This window comes from Mytilus edulis, chromosome 5 (genome assembly GCF_963676685.1).
Source record: "Mytilus edulis chromosome 5, xbMytEdul2.2, whole genome shotgun sequence".
NCBI classification, from domain to species: domain Eukaryota; kingdom Metazoa; phylum Mollusca; class Bivalvia; order Mytilida; family Mytilidae; genus Mytilus; species Mytilus edulis.
Genome location: NC_092348.1, coordinates 53,969,161 through 53,993,356, shown reverse-complemented (window position 1 = coordinate 53,993,356; position 24,196 = coordinate 53,969,161). Strand labels below are relative to the sequence as shown.

At 30.8% G+C, this 24,196-nt stretch overlaps 1 protein-coding gene across 6 annotated transcripts in view; it reads right to left on the bottom strand.

Moving 5' to 3' along the window:
- LOC139523902 (L-fucose kinase-like) overlaps positions 1 to 24,196 on the bottom strand; it is a 40,799-nt gene that overhangs the window by 12,909 nt on the left and 3,694 nt on the right. For 4 of the 6 annotated variants that reach the window (XR_011664711.1, XM_071318288.1, XM_071318289.1 and 1 more), the window contains exons 2-23: positions 21,027 to 21,104; positions 20,110 to 20,261; positions 18,729 to 18,779; positions 18,163 to 18,288; positions 17,644 to 17,716; positions 17,201 to 17,295; positions 15,623 to 15,703; positions 14,791 to 14,910; positions 13,709 to 13,883; positions 12,418 to 12,557; positions 11,448 to 11,609; positions 10,619 to 10,738; positions 9,027 to 9,128; positions 8,436 to 8,566; positions 6,719 to 6,796; positions 5,437 to 5,573; positions 4,938 to 5,089; positions 3,747 to 3,893; positions 2,120 to 2,281; positions 1,231 to 1,265; positions 825 to 928; positions 291 to 428 (exon numbers count right to left, since the gene is read on the bottom strand). Coding sequence is in view for 5 of the 6 variants with exons in the window: in XM_071318288.1 (XP_071174389.1) it covers positions 291 to 428; positions 825 to 928; positions 1,231 to 1,265; positions 2,120 to 2,281; positions 3,747 to 3,893; positions 4,938 to 5,089; positions 5,437 to 5,573; positions 6,719 to 6,796; positions 8,436 to 8,566; positions 9,027 to 9,128; positions 10,619 to 10,738; positions 11,448 to 11,609; positions 12,418 to 12,557; positions 13,709 to 13,883; positions 14,791 to 14,910; positions 15,623 to 15,703; positions 17,201 to 17,295; positions 17,644 to 17,716; positions 18,163 to 18,288; positions 18,729 to 18,779; positions 20,110 to 20,261; positions 21,027 to 21,102 (2,557 nt within the window). In the remaining variant the exon portion in view is untranslated. Of the gene's footprint in view, positions 1 to 290; positions 429 to 824; positions 929 to 1,230; positions 1,266 to 2,119; positions 2,282 to 3,746; positions 3,894 to 4,937; positions 5,090 to 5,436; positions 5,574 to 6,718; positions 6,797 to 8,435; positions 8,567 to 9,026; positions 9,129 to 10,618; positions 10,739 to 11,447; positions 11,610 to 12,417; positions 12,558 to 13,708; positions 13,884 to 14,790; positions 14,911 to 15,622; positions 15,704 to 17,200; positions 17,296 to 17,643; positions 17,717 to 18,162; positions 18,289 to 18,728; positions 18,780 to 20,105; positions 20,262 to 21,026; positions 21,105 to 24,196 lie in introns of all 6 variants that reach the window. The other 2 variants (XM_071318290.1, XM_071318291.1) reach the window with 1 other exon arrangement.

Here is a 24,196-nt window from a genome sequence, read left to right as displayed (position 1 = left end):
GCAAAGGGACATAACTCTAGGATTATTCAATAGACAAGGCTACCCTTCTTATAGGGAAATCTTCATGCTAGGGTCTTACAGAGTACAAAGTTTCATTAACATCTGCTAAAGCATGTAGGAGGAATTGCATTCAGTGGGCATAATTCTTGAAATACTTAATATAAAAATAATTCCTATTCTGGAAAGTTGAAATATCATAATCTGCAACTGATCAAAGTTATGCACCCCCCATGCTTTGCAGCAAAATAGAGGACAGGATTTAGTTTAGATTTTAAAATATAATTTAGTACCTGATCCAAGTGGTAAATTAGACCAGCTTTGAATTTCAAATCCACCTCCGTAATTAGTCTGTAACTGTTCACTTAAAGATTGGCTTGATTCTAAATCAATTATACCACCACATATAAATGTAGCTTTTAGAAGTGCACCTTCATGGAAAAAAGAAAACAGAAAATATAATTATTTCACCCCATACTATTATGTGTTTATGTATTCAACAATATAGCTTACAGTATTTCTAAATTCTTGTATTTATGGTTAGGAGAAGTTTAAAGACTAAATAAAATTTGTGAAAACATACATGTTGCTTTTTTAAATGTTGATACTGGGGTATATGGTCACAAATGGACTATTTTTTTTGATATTTAATACAGAGTGTTTCAATTTCAATGAATTTCACTGTATATATCAATGAAGTGACATGTAGATATCATATCAATTAAACACTAATCTAACCTATAATCTAACGATTTATCACTATCATCACAAACACTTAAACAGTGAAAGACCGGTCTAAACACATATTTTAAGGCAAATAAACTCACCAGAAGCATAAGGTTGATTATAATCCTCCAGGTCATGAAGTTCTTCACATACAACCCTAGAACTTTCCACTCCATTATTTATAATAACAAATACTAATTTCAGTCTGAAATAATCAAACAATATTTCTTCTATTAATTTGACTATTGTTTTTTTTCAACTCATCTACTCTGACCTTCCACTTACTTATTATTTTTTTTTTTTTTTTAAAGAAGTGCAAAAACAGATTCAATAAATTTTCAAAGCACAATATCTCAATTCAAGACAAACTTTTGTTATTTAAAAAAAAATCTAAGACTGCATCACCATTGCTTTTCACATATGAATTCACTAACAAACTTATCACTAAAGATTAGACCACTTGTTAACAAAGCTTGCAACACTCACTATTATTACACCAGTACTTACTCAGGAATCCTTTTGACTCTAGCACCAACAGGTTTCTGAAATAAAAATAAAACCCTTTATATATATATATATATATATATAGTACATATTTGATTCAAATGCATAAAAAGTTTGGAATTTACCAAACAAGTCAAGGATTTTTTAAATGGCTGACAAATTTATCTTTTATACATTTCGATAATTTCTGAATATTAGTGCAGTAATTTAGGCACTCTGTAGTTTTTTTTATTTAAGAATTGAATACTTCTTTTTTAATTCCATGTGGTTTTTAAGCCTTGACAGAAGCCAGTTTGTATGAAGCACAGAAGCACCTCATGCTAAATATATCTGCATGTTCAATGTTTAGAACCCTATAAATTACAGAAAGAAGCATTCAATTCTTATGATCACGTTTTTATGCTACAACCATGAAATTACGAGTTAAATCAAGCCATCATTTGTTTATATTATTTGATGAGAGCATGTGTAGTTGTAGATGTTGCACTCTATATGGAATAAAGTATAACTTTGTGAATGCCTGGCCCAATAAAAATTACTGAATTGTATGAAACTTCTATGTGATGTAATTATATGAATGTTAATAAATCTTCAATACATATTAAGTATACCTTCATAACATGCATACATGTATGTCAGAATGACCAACTTTGGTGAAAAAAGCAAGATGGCACTAATTGAATATCATTTTTGTTTGCATGACTGTAGCATACATAGTAAATAAGAACTGAAAGAACTTCAGTCGGTGAAGCATAAATGAAATGTAAAAGATCACATTTGCTGCTGTTGTAGTGGAACTTTTTTATTTATTTATTTATGACTATCTTTATTAATATTTATGGGGATAATGTAACAATAAATGTTTGCACTAGTATATCAATTGATAGAATACCTTTCCATTAACAAGTAATGCCACCATGGTGACTGCTCCTCCATGTTCATATGTAATTGGTGGTGTATCAGACCAGCCTCCAGAAACATCTATCCTAGCAGGACATTCTGCTGTCAACCATTTACCCAGGGGAGGTAACTCACTTGGCTCTGGTTTGAAGAACTGAAAAGTGTGTAAAATACAGTATTCAAAAATGCAAATTAAATGTGTATTAACCAAGATCTGTAATATAAATTTAAGTGAAATGTATATTCATTCACTGTGACTTCACTGTAAATGTTGCAGTTCAAAAATTACTACCTCTTACCTTTCTAATTACTCATTACAATAACAATATGTATAGAAATGTTTGGCAATATTTTGATAACAGCAGAAGATGTGGAGTTAAAGTCTTATAGAATTGTAAGTATGTTTTATTTTATCCCCTTGCACTTTGATGACTTGACTTGGGTTTTCTACAGCATTTTTAACCATTTGAACAGTTTGGTTTGAAATTAAAGAACTTTAGTGAGCAGGCTCACATACCCCACGTCCCCACATTGTCATTGGAGAAATAAAATATGTGTAAGAAAAAAAATTGTATAAGAAAAAAAATTGAATCATAATTTCCTGTCAATATGCACATCTACATAGTATGTCCTTATTATCTAAAAAGGTTTCATTAAATTCTGTTGTGTGGTATCAGAGGAGTTGCGATGACAAACTGTTGCAGAAGTACATTGAAGCAAATAAGTTCAAAGAGACGTAACTCCTAGAAAAAAAAATGAATCATAATTTCCTGTCGATATGCACATCTACATAGTATGTCCTTATTATCTAAAAAGGTTTCATGAAATTCTGTTGTGTGGTATCAGAGGAGTTGCGATGACAACCTGTTGCAGTAGTACATTAAAGCAAATAAGTTTAAAGGGGCGTAACTCCTAGAAAAAAAATTGAATCGTAATTTCCTGTTGATATGCACAACAACATAGTATGTCCTTATTATCTAAATTTAGTCCTGGTATCTATGATGAGTTTATTTATTATCTAAAAAGGTTTCATGAAATTCTGTTGTGTGGTTTGAGAGAAGTTACGATGACAAGAAACAGGACTGACGGACGGACAGACAGATGGACGGATCAAAAACATTATACCCTCTGCAACTTCGTTGCATGGGGTATAAAAAACAAATTGCAATTTGGTCAGAATTTTGAATGAACTGCAATAGGTGGAGAGCACCACTTACAGTCAAGTTACAGTAAAACAAACCCCCAAAAAATAATATAAAAACTGGGGATTAACCAAATGTTTTGCAGATGACACCTACTTACAAAAATAATACAGTATAATCTTCTTCAAAGAATTTTTATTGTATCCTGCAGTTTATTGACAAGTGATATGGTCTTGGAATATAATTCAATCAAATTATATAATGAGTGTAAAAGCCTTGTCACCAACAATATGAATATCCTCATATTCATTGCACTCCTTGTGCTTAACAATAATTGACATGGCCACCTCTAATGCTGGAAACAGCGCAACAGAGTCTGGCTTTTTGACTTTGTTATAGAATACACTAACAGGTTCACAAATTTCATGAAATAAAGATTAGTTTAGAACCATTCTTTATTATAGATTATCTACTTACTTCTTTGACGGTTTTGACAGCATGTCTTATGAAGATGGAAGCAGCTCCTTCATAATGCCTCGCAGCCCTGATACACAAGTCAGGTCGACTTAACCATCTAGATCGTTCCTTTGCTAAAGCTGCTATTCCATTTTTCAAGTCTCCAATCTAGAAATAAGTAAACTGCTATGAATAAGAAACTTGTTTTTGTATTTATAATATCAATCTCCATCAACAATAGTTTACTAAAAAACGATACTGTGGTATAGGATGATGGTAAACTGATTAAAGTAAACAGTAAAGAAAGCTGAATCTGTGTTCAAAATTAGCTAATGGATGTCAGTAAGACAGCATGTACATTATATATTTTCATCAAACATAACATATATGTAAGAATAGTACATTAAACATAACTTTGACAAACTATAAATGTATATCTTTTTTGTAACTGTTTAAATCTTAGAGATTTATGTTGCCGTCACGTAAGATTGGCACAATGATTTTGTCAAAATTTTGTTAAATATCAGCCGCGTTCACTGGAGATTATGTTTTTCAATTAGCAGAAGAAAAATCCATTCTAAATATCCACTACTGTCCTACCTTTTATTGTGTTTGCACTGTATAATCCTGACCTTCACATTTTTCAAGATTATTTACGTTGTAAAACCGCCATCTTGGTCTCTATGAGGATCCCTGATTTACATAACATTCGTTACTCTCTGGTAATAACATTGTCATTGATGATACAATTTCCAGCGCTTTTTGAATTAAGATGATGAAAAACTCCTAGAGACACGAGAAAATTGACAGCACATGGAGTTCCACAGTAACACTTCCGGTAATAACAATGTCTGATTCCACCATACAAAATAATCTTGGATTATACAGTGCAAACATAATAAAAGGTAGTACAGTGATTTTTGGAATGATATTTGATTCTGCTAAATGAAAATAATCTTGAATAAATGCGGCTGTTAGTTTAAAATATTTTAACCAAAAACATTGTTCCAATTTTACGTGACAGCGACTAAACATGTTTTTATAAGAGATTTATTGCAGATATTTACAGGTACTGATTAAAAATAGATTAAAGTCTTGTTGTTTTATAAGAGATACAGTCTTGTCTTGGCTCAAACCCTTCATAAAAGTTTGAATGAGTTCTCTCTTAAAAGGAGGTTAAGACTTAAGGCTTTGTGTGATGCATTCTCATACTTCTAACAGATGGAAAGCTTTAGCCCAAGATTTATTAGCTGCAGGTCCACTCCTCAATCCCCCTTGTGCACCTCCCATACATCCCAGAACATCAGCTATATTAGCTAGGGTCCTTGCTGTTACACCTGGTTCACCTTCACTGTTAGCTGCCACTATGAAAGTAAACAAATGATATAGCATATCATTTCAATTTTGAAACGAGTAAAACTAAATATGTCTATCCCTATCAAGAGGAGACATACATACCAAATTTAATTGACAGCCCACGAGAAATTAATCTAATAAGCAAAACTTTATTAATTTTTCCTTGGCAAAGATAACCCAGAAGCTGAAATGACTGTCATACAAGCATGAAATTTGCTACATCTGTTAAACCTGGTTAGACTGACCGGTTTTCAATAGAAATTTCATATAGCAAGGAAAATGAGTCATTTCATGTGTTCCATTGATGTGTTTTCATTCCCTCATCTAGTGTTGTAAGTTATAAAAAACTACATACCTTCATCTAATGTTTTAAGAATATCATCAGCAAATCCATCTATTACAGCACTAGTATAAATACTTCTAAATCCTATATTTTTCTTTTCTTTCAATCCATCTTCTATATTTCTTTGACACACATCATAAAATAGCTGCCTAAAAAGAAGAAAGATCAGATTAAAATGAGGTCATAGTAGGTGAAATATGCCAGATAGACTTTTACACCTTAAAATTATTCTATAACCAAATATAGTGACCCAATTGCTCAGTTTAGTATTTGATCAATAGACAAAATTGGAAAACTCAACATTGTCAAATGAACCAGTTAAAAAGGTCATGGTCGATGAGACTTGCCAGACAGACATGTACATCTTACAATCATTCCTTAAACTAAATACATATATATATGTACATCTAATCTATTGCTTAAAATATTTAAGAAACAGACCAAATGACAACCAGATGCTCCGCAGGGCGCAGCTTTATACAACCACAGAGGTTGAACCCTGAACAGTTGGGGCAAGTATGGACACAACATTCAAGCTAGATTCAGCTCTAAATTTGGATTGTGATTAAATAGTTGACACAGCATAGGTTTCTGACACAGAATGAATGTGCTCTAATGAACTTAAATTTTTTTTTGCCTTTGAGCAATTCACTATGCTGTTGAATATAAATCCTCTCAAAAATGTTTGAAGACATTTTTTTTTTCTCACATCCCCCTTTCCCTTATTCCAAAACTGATCTCAATTCAAATTCCTAATGGAGTTTGCAACAATAGCTACTCATTTAAATACATCATAAAATATTAAAATGTAAAAAAAAGTGCTTGTAATCACTGAATGGTAAAGATTGTTTTAATTTATCAGTTGGTAGTAAAAGTGAATATACATTGTATATTGTATAAAACAATGATTTAAGTTGATTCAATTACTATTCTGGACAAAAAAAGATAACTCCAATTTTCAAAAGAATATCAAAACTCAAGCAATCACTGAACTATGAAAATGGGGTCATATGACAGAAGGGAAATTCATAACATAAGGTATATGCATACACCATGTGATGCGCCCAGGTCTTCTATCTTCCGAAATATAAAGTTTCATAGTTTATATAAAATTTTTATACTTTCCTCGTCAGAATGTAATTCATATGTCACCCATTCTGCAACTTTTATCTCTGGCAAGACATAGTTCTTGCACAAGATTAGAATGTTATCTACAATTTTCTGAAGTTAATATGTTTTTTTTTATATATAAATAGATAATGTAAACATTTAAGATAAAAGCAGAACTTTATACCTCTTCCAATGGAACTCCTCTTCAATGTTTACCAAGTCTAAAATCTCTTGTAGGGATAGCCTCCATGATGATCTCCATCTAAAATAATACAAAATTATAATTAACATTAATCAACACCATTATAATTTTCAACAGCATATTAACTCATCTAGGATCAAACTCTAAGTCAGCACCAAAATCTTTTCCTACTACTGGTCCAAAGACCAATATTCAGACATTTATCTTTTTGAAAAAGCTTAATAGACCGAATAAAATTTTACTTGTCACCTTTATCATATCTTTTGATAATAAAAAAGTTTTTGTCCAAATGTCATAAATTACATGAAGGGTTTGACATAATTTTTGAAATCTCAACATAAAGGACATAACATGATTTGTAAGAAATGATATTCTGAAAGGCATTCAAAAGATTTAAATTGAGATAAACATATAGAACTATCTTTAAACCTTCTAATCATGATCGTTTTTTGAAGCAGTAGAAAAAAATCTGTATTGTTATCTTTTATTTGTTATTTCTTCTCTTTCCTTTTTAGGCCAGGGTTTTTTAATTTGTTGGTTTACGGATTTTACCAATGAAAAAGTCGGGTCGGTCGGTCGGCAAAAGAAAGAAAAAAAATATGCTATTTTGTCATCATTTCTTAGATTTTAGTTCGATGAAATCAGCTGTCATAAACATCGCATGACATTCTAATAATTTCCCGTAAACAAAAAGTGGACGGGGACTGCTTGGATATCGTCATTTCACAAACATGAAAAACAGATTCGCGTAGCTCTTAATCAATTCCCAATAACTTGGTGGGCTTGGTGAATTACGATCTTCAAGCACGAAAACTGATAAAGAAAAAAAAAATGTAAAAACGTCGTACGAAAATAAGTTTCAACACACATGTCAACAAACGTAATGGACTCGTCCACTGAAAAAACGAGAATATCGGATTAATCTGTTGTCATGCATTCCCGTTTTATTTGGCCAAATGGACAAATTTTTTTTATGATCTATGAAGCAAGAAAATTTCAAATGATTTGTTAATATTTAGTACTTTAACTTGACGTCTTCTACCTGTCCACATTTGGACAAGTCTATTTCTATCAGATGATGCATCTTACGGACTGATGACAAATACGGTAAACGAATTGATTTTGTAATTGGTTTTAAACACAGGTTTCGTTTCGCAAAATTATTTGCGCAAACCACATTTCAAGGTCAGTTGTAATTGATTTGTCTATTTTTAGAAACGTAAAATGGAAGTTTTATTTTTTTCACTACAGAAAGTGTTATCAATTTTAATAGTGATTAATGCATTTCATTTCATAAAAATCCGAGTATTTTAATTATTTTTTAGGGATAATGCATTTGTTACGGTCGGCGGGAATAAAAAAGCATGAAAAATGAATTTTATTTTTATTCTGGAAATCGGCAAAATCGGATCGGCGGATCCGTAAACCAACAAATTAAAAAATTCTGGCCTTACATTACAAATGTTATTTTTTAAAATCCTTAAAAAATGATTTTTTATAATAATTTGTTAATCTTTACAGGCCAATCAACTATTCAAGCAATGATAAATGTGAAGGAAATTACCAGTAAAAAAAGAAATATTTTATCAATTTGGAAAAAGTTAACTTTCCTATCAGTGAGTGAAATTTCAAAATTTTGAAGCAAATTCTAAGTGGCTTCTACTCATGCCTAGAGAACTGACACCTTTGTACACCATACCTTTTTAATATTGACCCATCCGTATCCTCTGTTTGACCTTGAAGCCAGAGGATTTCCTTTAACCCAACTTGTTCTGTGGCATGGAACACAGGGAACAATTTTGCTGTCATTATCGACTGACTGTCATTGTCCTAAAATAACACATAAAATTTAATAAATACATGTATGTTTCTAAAATTATGTATATCTTCACAATAAGCTACAGTATACAACAAAATATATTATCATTTTTACTACATTTGTAATACAAATGAATAATTTTACACTTTAATCAAAAACATGAAGTGCTTATCATTTGACCATATAACAATTTAAAACTATATATCAAGTAAGTAGCAGTCTGAGACTGGCCAATTAGTTTACAATGCGGCAGGAAACAATATGCATTAATATACATAATGGGAATTATTTCATCCTATACATATTATAACAGTCTTTATTATTGTGAGTATAAACCATCCTATCTTATATAGTTCCTCAGGTAAATTTGAAGATTTAGGAATAAGATTGAGATAGTGCATGAGAACTACAGCAGTACAGAGTATAAGTTAGATGTATCCTAATATCTGATTCTGCTACACATATACTTACAATATCAGATGACCACAGATCTTCTTTTATCATCCCAGTTCTATTCATCATTACTATCCAAGGACTATTGCAAAAGTTACTTGTTGATCTCCACATTGGTAACTTGAAAAATAAAGATTAGTATCTTTAATATATCATCAAATAGAACTGAACTATTGAAAACAATAAAAACAAAGTGCAAATTATAAAAAACTTGAGCATTAAAAATAAGCTCAATCCATCATGAATTGACCAAAAACCTATTCCAAAATCTTAACCCGACCACTGGAATATAAAAATAGAGCCAAGGACGTATATTATTTATCTCTATAATTTCAGATAGACATCTTTTCCTAAATTTATGCATAAAGGTACTAAATATCATTGACCTGTCATGTGTGTGTAATTACTGAGAATTATGACATCCTCCTTAAAACTAAACCTTACTGTCAGAGCATGAAAATGAGGTCAAGGCCATTGTCATAAATTTAGCACATGTTATTTCATATGGATAGACGTTGAATAAGCACGATCCATACACAACACATTTATCTACTTTAAACAACACATATGATATATGAGATGGGATCAAATCCTTATATAATATACTGTTGATGTAAATGCTCTTTTGTTACGAAGTTGGAAAGTTCAAGGCGGAAAGAACTTACTAGCCGAAAAGTTCCGGAGGAACTTATGAACTAGTTACTTTGTTCTTCCTCTGGTTTAAAAGTTCCACCGGAACAAAGTGACTACCGGTAGATGAAAAGTTCCAACGGAACATATCAACTAGTTAGAAAGTTCCTTTTTGCCAAATTTGTCAAAACCGGAACTAACAAACTAGCCCAAAAGTTCAAACGGAACTTATCAACCAGTCACAAAGTTCCATTTGGAGAATTGATGCAAAGTAAAATAACGGAATAAGTTCTAATTTATTGTTATACATTAATCTGAAATAATGATATTTTTAAAATTACCCATATGAGGAGCTGGGGTATTCTTCCCTCTCTTGAGGGTACTATGAATACTAAATTTGCATGATAATCCGTTTTATGTAAGCTATGAAATACACCTTAAATTTTGCTAACTAGTTATTCTGTTCAGCCAGAACTATTCAACTAGCTACATTGTTCTGGGACTTTTCAACTAGCTACATTTTAAAGGGTTTTTCAACTGCATAAAACATAACTGAATAAAACAACTAGTTGGAAAGTTCCATCAGACCAAATAACTAGTTGAAAAGTTCCGCTGGAACAAAGTAACTGACGGAACATAGTGGCTGTTACATAGACCTATCCAGCCATCCCCATGAATATTAACTGAATAACAGACCTTATTGTATAATTTAATCAGTATGAGGTTAATGTCTGGCTGACAAGGTTGTATATGATAAGACCTTGTTAGCCAGACTTTATTTGGATTGTGAATAATTTCAAATGAATGATTATTGAAGTCTTGCCTACAACAACATTTATTGCAGGTGTGACAAAAACAACACAAAAAGGGTTCAATTGAGCAGTTAAGCTTAAAAACCATGAAGAAAATTTAACTGCTATTTCAGAGTTTTGACTACTCTCATAACATATAACTTTCTTTACTTCATTTTGATAATATACCTGAATTAGATCGAATCTACCATGTGTAGTCAAAACATATTTGGTCATTCCCAGTGATTTGATATAAATATTATAACCTTGTACAACAACAGCATCAGCAAACTTTATTGTCTTCTTTGTCTGAAAAAGAGTCAAAGAAGTACATGTATGCACATATTAAGTAAAACTATGATACCAATATTTTTGGTGACCCCTGTTAAATTTTTGTTGTTTTACGAAATGAAAGAAGTTTTATAACAAATTATTTACGAAATGAAAGAAGTTTTACAACAAATTATTTACGAAATGAAAGGAGTTTTACAACAAATTATTTCATGTCATATATATCTTGTGCAATATTATTTTTAAAACAGGTTGATTATTTATGTTCTTGTTTTAAAAATTAACAAGAATGTGTGCCAAGTACACGGATGCCCCATCCTCACTATCATTTTCTATGTTCAGTGGACTATGAAAATGGGAAAAAAAACTCTAATTTGGCATTAAAATTGGAAAGATCATATCATAGGGAACATGTGTACTAAGTTTCAAGTTGATTGGACTTCAACTTCATCAAAAACTACCTCAACTAAAACTTTAACCTGAAACAGGACAGACGGACGGACTGACTGACTAACAAACGAAAGAGTATTGTTGGTTGATAAAAGGGGGAAATTATAAAGAGAGTGGCTATAAATAATAAATTATATGGACTTCATATCTATTATTTTTAATTCTTGAGAAATTTGAAGTTCTAACAATTTTTAGCAATAGGACTCTCAAATACTTTTTTTTATCTTTTTAAATCATCAATACATTAAAGTAGTGCAGTAATAATATCTACACCTACCTGGTAGTATTCTATTTTTAATCCTGAGATAAATGAGTCAGACTGTATAACAACCCTTCCATCAATGTGGCATCCACATACAACAGATTTCTTCCCAACTTCTACATCTCCTAACAACACAGAATTCACAACACTACTTTCCTCATCAACCTTTACTCCAGCCTGAAGAAAGTAATTATTTTCTTATATCAACAGAAATTCTTTAGGCTTTTTAATTATGCACGGAATAATTTTTCTTGGACATCAGAGTTTAATACTTGGAAATTTCATAAACCTAGAATTTTTTTCTAATAATGTCTTGATTAATAGCAATAGATTTTTTCTTGATTTCTTGCCTATACAAGCTGATAATTTTTCAACTATATTCAATTGGTCACATAATTCAGACTACAGACTTAGATGTTTGCTTTTACTCCTATATGTCACATGCTTTGTAAAGAAATAGCAAATACCAAGTCTTCAATTTAACCCATCAATCAGGAAGAGAACACACGACCTCTCCATTCTTATTAAAATTTAACATTTTCTGATCATAATAAAAAACACAAACCACATCTATTTCAGACCCAGAAGATACCTCCCAGGAATAACCTTCTACATGTTTGGAAGTCATGTTAAAGATTAAGCATTATTTGTGGTATATTTTTTTATACATTTTGAATGGTATAGATGAATCAAGAATTTATATGTTCAACATAGTACAAATTCTCTACAGGCATGTATGCAGACTTTGACAAAACCACAAAATCTGATTTTCACAAAAAAACACTTCTTCCTCAATCTACAAAAATATTGGAACCCCTACTACCAGTAATATCAACTTTGCCAGAGTAACCTTAGTTTTAGTATACAACAGTAACTTTTAAAAATACATAATTCATTATTTGACAAAATACAGTTATAATTCATCATTACAAAAATCATGCTAGAACAAACTATTTGGAAGACAAGTTTTTCCAAGGATACTTACCTGTTTATATGAATGTGTAAAGCTGTTCCAGATTAGCTCATTCTTTTGGAAATTGTCAGACAGTGGACAGGCTGTTATCTGATATTTATGGTTTAAAACTGTGTTAGTAAGGTAATGGAATGATCCCTCTTCTATCATACCTGAAAAAATCAAGGAAGTGTTATTTCTAAAACAAATTATACCAGGCACTGGTGATACAGAGTAAACATGTATATAGAATGCCAAGGATGACATGAAAATTCTAAACTGATACATTTTCAACGGTTAAAAAACACGTACTACAACATAGAGTGTATGCATACAGTTATGTAGAGAATATCAAATGAAATAAAAACAAAATTGCAGTTTTTGTCTTAAAATAAACCAGTAAGAATAAAATGCAACTAAATTAATTAAGGTTCTATTTGTTGTACAGAAGAGAACAATTAAAAAGCTAGTAGTACTGTCTGCAAATTCACAAAATGAAATCATTATTCAATTTACAAATACCTAATCTTAATTTGCTGTATTAACTTAATATGTAGTTTGGTTTAATTACTTTTGTTGGTTTTAAAGGAGTTGTACTTATAAGTTTAAATTTTTGCTAAAGCTCAATTATCTCCCCTATAGTATGAAAGGCAGGAAATTTTTTGAACATAGTGTTTTTTAAAAGTGTTTTATGTTTCCTGTGGAATGTTACTTGAATTCATATTATGATTTCTAAGAAAGTAACACTTAGCTCAAAATCATGTAACTAATCAAAAACATCTTTATATTCAACTGTCTCCCCTTCATAATGGGTCTTTAGACGTAACACCACTAATTCAGGCCCCAACAGAAAGCAGATAACATATTTAACACAAAAAAAGTTAATATGCATGAGTGTGACTTTCATAATATGTAGAATATTAAGCTAATTTTGGTTTCAAATAAAAGCTGAATGACTAGTGACTAGTGATCCTTGTAGAACACTTTTTTGGCCATGAATTTGTGGTGTACTTCCTTGAAATTGATATGTTTTATGCTCATCTTCATATGAACCCATTTGTGTGAAAGGTCATTTACTATTTGTGTAGGAAAAGTGGAATTATGAGCTTGAGGTAAGCCATCCACTCAAAGACCAAGTCTATAGCAAAATATTCAAATTAATCTCATCCTTTCTTGTAAATCTCACCAATAAGAAATGACTGCTTTAATCAAAAAGCACTAAAGGGTGAAATCCAATCTAATTTCTAAAACATTTCTAAATGCTGAGCAGTTCATGAAGCTTGGAAGTACATCATCTCTGTTAGTTGTTAATGATTCAACTTACAGGTATAAATATTTGTACTACTTAGTTCTTTCCATAGCAATGCCCTTGCTGACCTCATTAGTTTCTCTATCTCACAGTTTTTGTCTCCCTGGTTTCTTGAATTCTGTCCTGACACAAATTCAACTTCTGTAGCTTCTGTTGTCATTGGCAACATCACATCGAAAAAGAGTGATAGCTAAAAGAAAATTGTAAGCTCAAGTTAAAAATATAGAATTCTACTTAGAATTATTTGAAGTGGGAATATGTTAACAAGGGGAGATAATGAGACAGCTACCAAATAACAAAATTAAACAGAAAAGAATACATTTAGGAGTCAACACACAGTTTTCAATTATTGATAATTGGCTGCACTATTTGTTATTTTCTAAAAAGATAAGTTGTGTATCAATTTTATACCAAACAAAAATATCTGCCATCATTATATTAATGGACATAACACATACTAATTTTAAAGAAAATCAGATAGTGATAATTCAATTGACAATGTTCTTGACTTGGGAAAGGCACAATAACAAGTTATTTTTCAAAGTTGTGATGGGATTGCTTCCCTTTAGTAGTAGATATTTAGCCAGTCATAAGCACTTGAGCTAGAAAGGACTTCTTTAGCTCAGTCTGTTAGAGTGCCGACTTAAACATTACAGGTCTTGTGTGGAGTACCTGAGGAGACCAATGTTATTTTCCCACAATAATCATGCTCTTTGGTTATATAATTTAACAATATATCCATTGTTTTACCTTTATCTAATAACAAATTAAAATAGCAGTTGTGATTGCATTAATAGTTGCATGATTTAAATGACTTCAATGTGTCTTGTGCAGGAATGCTTAAATTTAATTTTTTTTCTTTTTTTAGACATTATATAATGAGTTCATAGAAATGATCTAGTAGAGTCAGAATAATGATACATTTACTACTAACTACTTCTTCTTATAGAAGTATAACAATAACAGTACCAATTTTTCTATATCAGATGAACATGTATATCAGAAAAGCAATATAATAATGAATAATATCCTCAGAATAAGTTTTATGTAAACTGTATGCATTTGAATGTGTGACTTTGCTCTGATGAAAGGTTTACCTGGATAGGTGGTTCACCACTATCAAGTCCCATGTATGTACAAGCATCAAGTGGAGGCTTCATGTAGAAACTAAGTAACTTCCCAGCTACAGCACTGCTAAAGTACACAACTGATGGCACCTAAATTTACAGTATATAGACTTTAAACCATTTACTGATTCTACACTACAGCACTGTTGAAGTTAAACTTGTCATGATACCTCAGGATTACAACAGTAATACAGTATTGTCATAAAATATGACTATAAAATATGACTTTAAAGCATCAAGGCATCACAGATTGTTATGGTTGTTTAATATTGATGATGTTTAATATTCTCACGAGAAAACAATTCTATTTTCCACGACCATATGTTGAACTTATTTGTTTGTATTTATCATTGCCTCTCTATTGTCCTCTCAATTGTGTGAATCTGTTTTAAGGATAAGTAAACCAAAACTTCTTAAGTCTCGTATGTTTTTTTAATTTTGATTCAATTATATATACTTTTTTGGAGTTAAGGAGTGTAACATCTATTTTCACTTAACTAGTACATATTGGGTTAAAGATCTCTTGGTAGCCTTCAGCTGTTTTCTGCCCTTTGGTCAGGTTGCTGTCTCTTTGACCCATTCCCATATTCTCCATTTTATTATTACACATTGCATGGTTATATAGTATTCAACACATGACTTGTTTCTAATCTTTAAAAACTTGTTTTGACTATATCATTCATGTATGCATTTGTTTTTCATTGTTTTGTTGATCATCTTAATTTCATTGGCTGCCTTTTATTAGAGCGTGAACTGTCAGGGTGTATACCAATTCACATATGATATCCATTAGAAATCTTACCACAGGAACTTTACCGTCAGGTCTTTCACAACATTCAAGACTACCAATATCTTTTTGAAACAATATACCACCTACATTTCCCTGTAAACCAAAAATCAAGCATGATTATTTATTCTTAGCATTTAATAATGAGTCAAAATAACACAATGAAAAACCTTATTAATGGAGATTTTTCAATGTTACAAGGAAAATGCATTTTTGTTTTTGGTTTAAAGAACATGAAGTTTTGACAACTGCTATATATATAAGAAATACACAAATTCAAGAAATATGCACAAAATATAAAGTTAACCTACTTCTGATGTCACAGAATATAAGTTCCGTTGACACGGAGACCACAAAAACTTAACCTTGATTAAAGATCTATGAAATGTGGTCAAGGTAAACCTTGTCTGATATCAATGTAAATCTTGCAATGACTCTATCAATTATATTTGTCCTACCACTCTTAACATGTGGCCAGAATGAAAACTTTTGGTTTTTTTTTCCAAGCAGTCATTGAAACATGAAATGAAGTAGAAGACAATGGACATATTTTATAACAGATATTTTGTATGAAATGAGCAGCTGCATATATTGTAAATGGGTCATAGTATTTCTTCAGACTTCTAAAATATAAAGTTTTATATAAGAGAAGTTTAACATGGCTGCCAAGAGTGTGACACATTAATTACAGCTCCTCAATTTTGGTGTTTTTGAAGTGATTCTATACATTGTGGCTATTGGAAAATTACATATTTATGATCCTCTACTTACAAGGATTAAGGATTTAGCTGTATTATTCTTTAAAATTCTGCATTTGGATTTATATTTGCATTTTTAGTGTTTTTCTGTGTGAAAAAAACTAGATTTTTACAAACAAAACCAAGAACAGTTTGAGAGAGAATGGAATAGCTGGCACTTTCCGTGTTTATACTGAGAACAATCAGACAAATACATGAGACTTTTGTTTTTTTGCTAATGAAAACCTATAAATCTGGCTCTTTACTTTCCATCTATCTTGAATCAGATACCATATAATTGCAGTGATATATAGAGCAAACTGCGGATGACCAATATTTTTTCCCCAAACAATTTCAAAGTTAACTTGTATTTGGGTTTATTTTTTTATTTTTTTTTTTGTCAAATTTTTGATTTTTTTTTCTTTTATTTTTCTGTATCAATTTTTTTTTTCTTCTTCAAAATTTTACTATAGAAATAAAACAAAACATAGACCAATTACTTGCAGCAGAAAACTCAAATTGTTCTTAAAAATTAGTAATTGCAAGAATTGTTAAAATTAATTTAATTATAATTATCTGACATTGTATTATCTGCATTGTAAAGAAAAATTTATATACATTTGTATATTATCATGATTATGCATTATGTGTTTTGATAAAATAAAAAAATAAAATAATAAAAAAAAAATGGCATTGACCTTCCATGAGTTTTAAAAGTTTTATATAAATTATTTACGTCATTACCACTGGATTAACATCACTATGTCTCACATGCTTCAACATATGTTGGAAGCAGGACAAAAATGATGTTACTTAATTTCTTTATAAATTATCTATTGATTTACAATAATCTTACATCTTTGTCTATTTTATACACTCCATGATCTTTACAATATTTAGGTGTACTAGGAACTGTTATGGCACATGCTTCACAAGGCTTCCATGGAACTTCTGTAATTTATGAAACAAAGAATGTAATATTTTGTAAAAAAAAATACTATGCAAAATGATCCAAATTTCCTTTGGATCAGCCCTACTAAAAAAAATAAGGATCCTGATTCACAACAGAAAATACTAAATTTAAATGTCACACAATTCTTTAAGGTGATGTTTGGTCATTAAAATTACATATGTTCTGTCATTCATCCAAAATGTGACAAAATTAGGTGGTACATACTCATTGGAAACTTAGAAGAAACAACAAAAACAAAAATCACACAGACAGTTTTGTTTTACTGTTCACAGCACATCACAGTTATAAATATGAAGAAAGAATATCAAATAAAATGAAAAACAAACCTGAATTGTCAGGTATAGACAAGATCATGTCTGTACTAGACACCCATAGTCCAGGACCAGATTTAACTGCCAGCTGAAAAAGTTATTGTAACTGATGATATATAATTGATCACTTTTGTATATTGTATTTTGTAAAGCAATAATTCTATGCAAATTGTTTTTAATGGAAAAAAGAGCTTTCAGTTTCCATTAATATATTTTATATTGATATACAGGTGCTGTCATTTTGGACACTTCAATTGAAAGAAAACAAGAAAACTGAAAGCAGAGCTCTTACATAAAAAAACCCTCACCCTTCCTCAGTAGTACAGAAAGCACAAAATCTATTTTTCACAATATAAAACACAAATCATATCCAGAAAAAAATTGGTATAGAACATACAGCTAGACGAGACAAATCTGTGAAAGTTTTATTGAAATCTTTCAGCAGTTTAGGATGACTTGCAGATAAAAAAATGTCTACTCCACTAACTTTCTACATTAACTGTCATTATATAATTAAATCCTAATATTTCTAACCTTTTCTGATATATTTTTAATGAGTAAGTCTACATTTGTTATAAGTCCGTCATACTCTGGGTTTGTATAGCTGACAGGAAGTACCATAAAAGTTCTACCGCATGGATCATAGGGATAGATTCTGCCCTAAAAAATAAAATTAATTTTAACAATTTTGAATCAAATTTCAGTGGATAGTGTCAGTTTTTAACAATTATTCCCATTCCTTGAAACTATGAAGCTTTATAAATCAAAACAGTTTTTTCGTAAAAATTTTAAAAATTAAACATTGTCTTCTGAGATATTTTTACTAGTTATTCTTAAAAATAACCTTTGAACATTTATTTTTTCTCATCTACATGTATCTTGGGCCATTCATTTTTTAAAATTGGTAAAAATTGGCAAAAAAGACTTTACAAGTGCCTTTTCTAGAAGTAATCTGAAATGTAATATTTTTTTCCATAACTGTGACCATAGAAGCATAAAAGTGAAGCTTAACTTTTGTTAACATGATGATTTGTGTTAATGATGTTTTCATTGTGTAAAGATTCACTATTCATGTATATGTTTTTACATTATGTACTTACACTATGAAGAATAAGTATGTGAGAATCTTGAAGCACATCACTGTTTATTACCTTTAATAAAATTTTAAAAAATACAATAAAAAGCAGTAGGAAAATGATAAGAATATGTCTGTAAATTCACGATTTATTCTCGTAAACCAAAGAACAATAGTATAGAGACATATACAAATAAATTAACATACATAGTATAAATTTTAAATACAAATGTAAAGTAGAGACATAGGTGATTCTAAGCATTTCCAATTTCAAAAAAAATTGAAATTTGAAATTGGCATGTTTTTGCTATTATGTGATGTCTAATCACTTGATAAACCTTTTTTAGTATATTTTATAGGAGTAACATTATGGGTGTCACATGTGGAGCAGGATTTGCTTACCCCTCCTGACACCTGAGATCACCCCTGGTTTTGGTCTTTTTATATTTATGATGTGTTTTGTATATTGTTGCTTGTCTTTTGTTCTATTTCTTTTTGAACCATGGCATAGTCAGTTTATTTTGGACTTTCAGTTTAATTGTCTCTTTTGGTATCTTTTGCCTCTCCTTTTCATTATCTAAGTCAATAGTCCATTTGCCAATTACCGATTTGATTCTGTTATTACACACTTTTTAAACAAATTACTTCCCTTTGTCAATCGTAGACTGGTTCTTTACTGGACAAAATTGGCTTATGCCAATGCAAAGCATGATGAATTGAAAGTGATGTATCAGCAGTTAAATTAATATTTCATGAACAAATATTTCTGAGTTCAGAAGTATTTAGCTTAAGAACAAATTAATGTAGTTAAAAGGTTTGAAAACCCTAAAGATTACTCACATTACGCACAGGTAAATTTGCTCTTTCTGCTAGCTTTCCATTGTACATAAAAATTAATGTCCCTCATAAGGGAGACAACTAAAAAAGGGATCTTTAATTTCAGAGTCAATTACAGGAATTGGCAAATGGCCTATTGATCAGCACAAAATGAGGAAGATGTGTACAAAGTAGTTTGTTCTTTTCCCTTTGTGAAAAATACCTTCCAAATAGTTAAAAATGCAATCTAAATCTGGCCAATGGTTTTCTTGTTTGAGTTGTTTAACAATTTGTTATGTCTGATACTTTTACAGATTGCTAATTGATAATTGCTATGTGGTATGGAATTCTGTTTTTACATGCTGAAGGCTGCATGGTGACCTATAGTTGCCAACATCTATTTCAATTGGTCTCTGTTGGATAGTTTCCTAAAAGGCAATCACACCACATCTTTTTATTTCTATATTATATACTTGAATATTCCCTACACTGCCTACAATATATCTACATGTTCTACATATAACAACAACTATCCTGCTTACTAAAATATACCTAGACTTAGTTCTTACCACTGTTTACATTATACCTACTGAATATCCTTGCTTTGCACTGATGTATTCTGTTACTGTCAGTAAGGCATTTATAGTAGCTCCACCACTGCCAACATTACTCTTTGGATCTTCAACAGTCAATAAAATGACATCTTTGTCTATATATCCTTTGGCCTGTCTTAGTTCTAGTTCTGTTCAAATAAATTTTACACATATATTTAGATGATTTAAAATGCAAATGCATTACAAAAATGTTGGTGAAACACTTTAATTTATTGGATTTACATTTAATTATTACAGTATAATAAATTATTCCTTGAATCTTCGTGCATTCAAAACATTTTTGTAATCCACAAATACCTTTCAACAAAATTGTTTTTAATTACCTGTGTATGTAATTTTATTTGGCAGCATTTTGTCCAAAGTTGTGGTTGTTTTTCAGATATTGTTTTACATCTTACCCCTTTTTTTATTCTTTTTTTATTTACATTGTGTCATACATGTTCATGTAGATCAAATTCATTCATTCAGTGTATGTTCACTTGTTTTTGTTAATATGTCTTTTGATGGAGTTCAGCCATTTCAATAGATATTTAATTTTGTGTCTTTCTACATGCATGTTGTGATATTACACTACCCAGTATTGTTTCAGGTTAAGGTGAAGGTTGGCTCCTATTAAAACATTTAAATGTGCTGCATTTGTTTGCACCTGTCCCAATTCAGGTACATTAATGTATACATCCTAATATATAAGCCCATATGTGAAAGATATTTCAAACAAATCAGTAAAAAAATACAATATTGCATGTAACAGTACAATTATAGTGATTAACATGAATTTTTATGTCAATATACATGTACAGTACAGTACATAAATATATATGTAGATATTTATACATATAGGTTTGTCTTACTTTACCTGCTATTACATGTATTACCATACCAGTTATATTTACCTTTCTGAACTGCCTCTCCCCATTCTTTTTTAGCACATGTCAGAACAATCGCTGTCCAATTCACTTTAGCTGTCATTTCTGGAAAGTAAATATTTTTCATTATTCTAATGTCGTTTATGAAGTCTTCTAAATCACTGATTCAAATACCATTATGTCCATAAAGTTGTCTTTCTTCAAAAATCACATATTTATTTAAGAATTGCACATTAATCGATAGACTAAGTGCTTTAATTGTACTGTAGCTTTCAATATAGAATACTAATGATCCAGGGTTGCTAAAATTATCAGAACAAACATCTGTATTGATAGGACGACCAGGTCATTTCAGGTGATGACCTTGTACTGAAACTAGGATAATGACATAAAAATCACTTGTTTAGGTATCATTATTTTAATAATCCAAACTAATTTCAACACCCCTGACCAGTGTAATTTTGATCGCGAACAGTAGAATTTTATTACATAATCTGTAAGAGGAAACCTTGAAGTGGGTCTCATTGGGGTCTAAGAGCGACGTGGGATTGCCGATTTTTTGTAAGCGTGACACGTGAAAGTCAAATTATTGTGTCGTGAAAACGGGAAATGAGGTCTTGCGGGACCAGGGAAATGACAAAAAGATAAGAATTGCTTACGTACATAGTGTAAGCGGGATACGGGAATCTGACAAAACAGTAAGCAGGATTTGGGATCTGAACCCCCCAATGAGACCCCCTTGAATTTTACAGGGAAAATACTCCCACTGGTGGGAAAAATCTGTGAAGAAATTATTATGTAAAGCCATTATTATAGCATTTTTTCAACTCAAAAAAATTTTGCAACTAAATAAATTGATATTAGCATCAAGGGCATAAACCTTGCTACTTAAGGATGTACTTAGGTGAGGTTAGGTAAAAAATCAGAAATTAAGAAATTAAATTTGATACTATAAGCTGGTAGAGCATCAATTAAGGATAAAGATAAGCTAAAAATATTGATAGGTCATGGAGCTCCTTTTCGAGATATTTGAGATTTAAAATATGGCGGGAAAAGGCTGACTCAGACTTTTACCCTATATTTGCATTGGTATTATTTGGGAGTCAAAACAAAAGAAAGAAAATCAATAATCTTCTAAAATTTTGGTAAATGACCTTTCATGAGCTAATAAGCCTTATATGAAACAAGAGGCTCTCAAGAGCCTGAATCGCTCACCTGAATTTTTTTGGTTTAATCTCTCATCAATGATTATTTTGGCTTTTCAATTTATTTAAATGTTCTTTGAATCGTCCTATTTTCTTCAAAAGCAAAAAAAAATCATTTTCTCCTATGTTCTATTTTAGCCATAGGAGCTATGTTTCTTGACATACAAGGAAATGAAATATAAAATTTATACTAGATACTCTGAAACTCTGAAACTCATTTAGCCTAAGTTTGGCTGAAATTGATACAGCAGTTTCATAAGAGAAGATTTTTTAAAGTAAGTCAACATGATGAACAAATTGTGAAAAAAGTCTTTAAAGGGCAATAACTCCTAAAGAGGTCAATTGACAATTTTGGTTATATTAACTTATTTGTAGATCTTACTTTGCTGATCTTTTTTGCTGTTTACAGTTTATCTTTATCTATAATAATATTCAAGATAATGACCAAAAACTGCAAAATTTCCTTAAAATTACCAATTAAGTGGCAGCAACCCAACAATTGGATGTTTGATTCGTCTGAAAATTTCAGGGCTGATAGATATTGACCTAATGAACATTTTTACTCCATGTCAGATTTGCTCTTAATGCTTTCGTTTTTGAGATATAAGCCAAAAACTGCATTTGACCCTTATGTTCTATTTTAAGTAACGGCGGCCATGTTTTTTGACGGATCAAAAATCAAAGCACACACTTTGTGCAGGATAATCTAAGGAACAACCATGCTAAGTTTTAACCAAATCCATTCAGTAGTTTCAGAGGAGAAGATTTTTTAAAGTTAGCAAATATGATACAAATTGTGAAAAATTGTCATTAAAGGACAATAACCCCTTAAGGGGTCAATTGACAATTTTGGTCATATTAACTTATTTGTAGATCTTACTTTGCTGATCTTTTTTGCTGTTTACAGTTTATCTTTATCTATAATAATATTCAAGATAATGACCAAAAACTGCAAAATTTCCTTAAAATTACCAATTAAGTGGCAGCAACCCAACAATTGGATGTTTGATTCGTCTGAAAATTTCAGGGCTGATAGATATTGACCTAATGAACAGTTTTACTCCATGTCAGATTTGCTCTTAATGCTTTCGTTTTTGAGATATAAGCCAAAAACTGCATTTGACCCCTATGTTCTATTTTAAGTAACGGCGGCCATGTTTTTTGACAGATCAAAAATCAAAGCACACACTTTGTGCAGGATAATCTAAGGAACAACCATGCTAAGTTTTAACCAAATCCATTCAGTAGTTTCAGAGGAGAAGATTTTTTAAAGTTAGCAAATATGATGAACAAATTGTGAAAAATTGTCATTAAAGGACAATAACCCCTTAAGGGGTCAATTGACAATTTTGGTCATATTAACTTATTTGTAGATCTTACTTTGCTGATCTTTTTTGCTGTTTACAGTTTATCTTTATCTATAATAATATTCAAGATAATGACCAAAAACTGCAAAATTTCCTTAAAATTACCAATTAAGTGGCAGCAACCCAACAATTGGATGTTTGATTCATCTGAAAATTTCAGGGCTGATAGATATTGACCTAATGAACATTTTTACTCCATGTCAGATTTGCTCTTAATGCTTTCGTTTTTGAGATATAAGCCAAAAACTGCATTTGACCCCTATGTTCTATTTTAAGTAACGGCGGCCATGTTTTTTGACGGATCAAAAATCAAAGCACACCCTTTGTGCAGGATAATCTAAGGAACAACCATGCTAAGTTTTAACCAAATCCATTCAGTAGTTTCAGAGGAGAAGATTTTTTAAAGTTAGCAAATATGATGAACAAATTGTGAAAAATTGTCATTAAAGGACAATAACCCCTTAAGGGGTCAATTGACAATTTTGGTCATATTAACTTATTTGTAGATCTTACTTTGCTGATCTTTTTTGCTGTTTACAGTTTATCTTTATCTATAATAATATTCAAGATAATGACTAAAAACTGCAAAATTTCCTTAAAATTACCAATTAAGTGGCAGCAACCC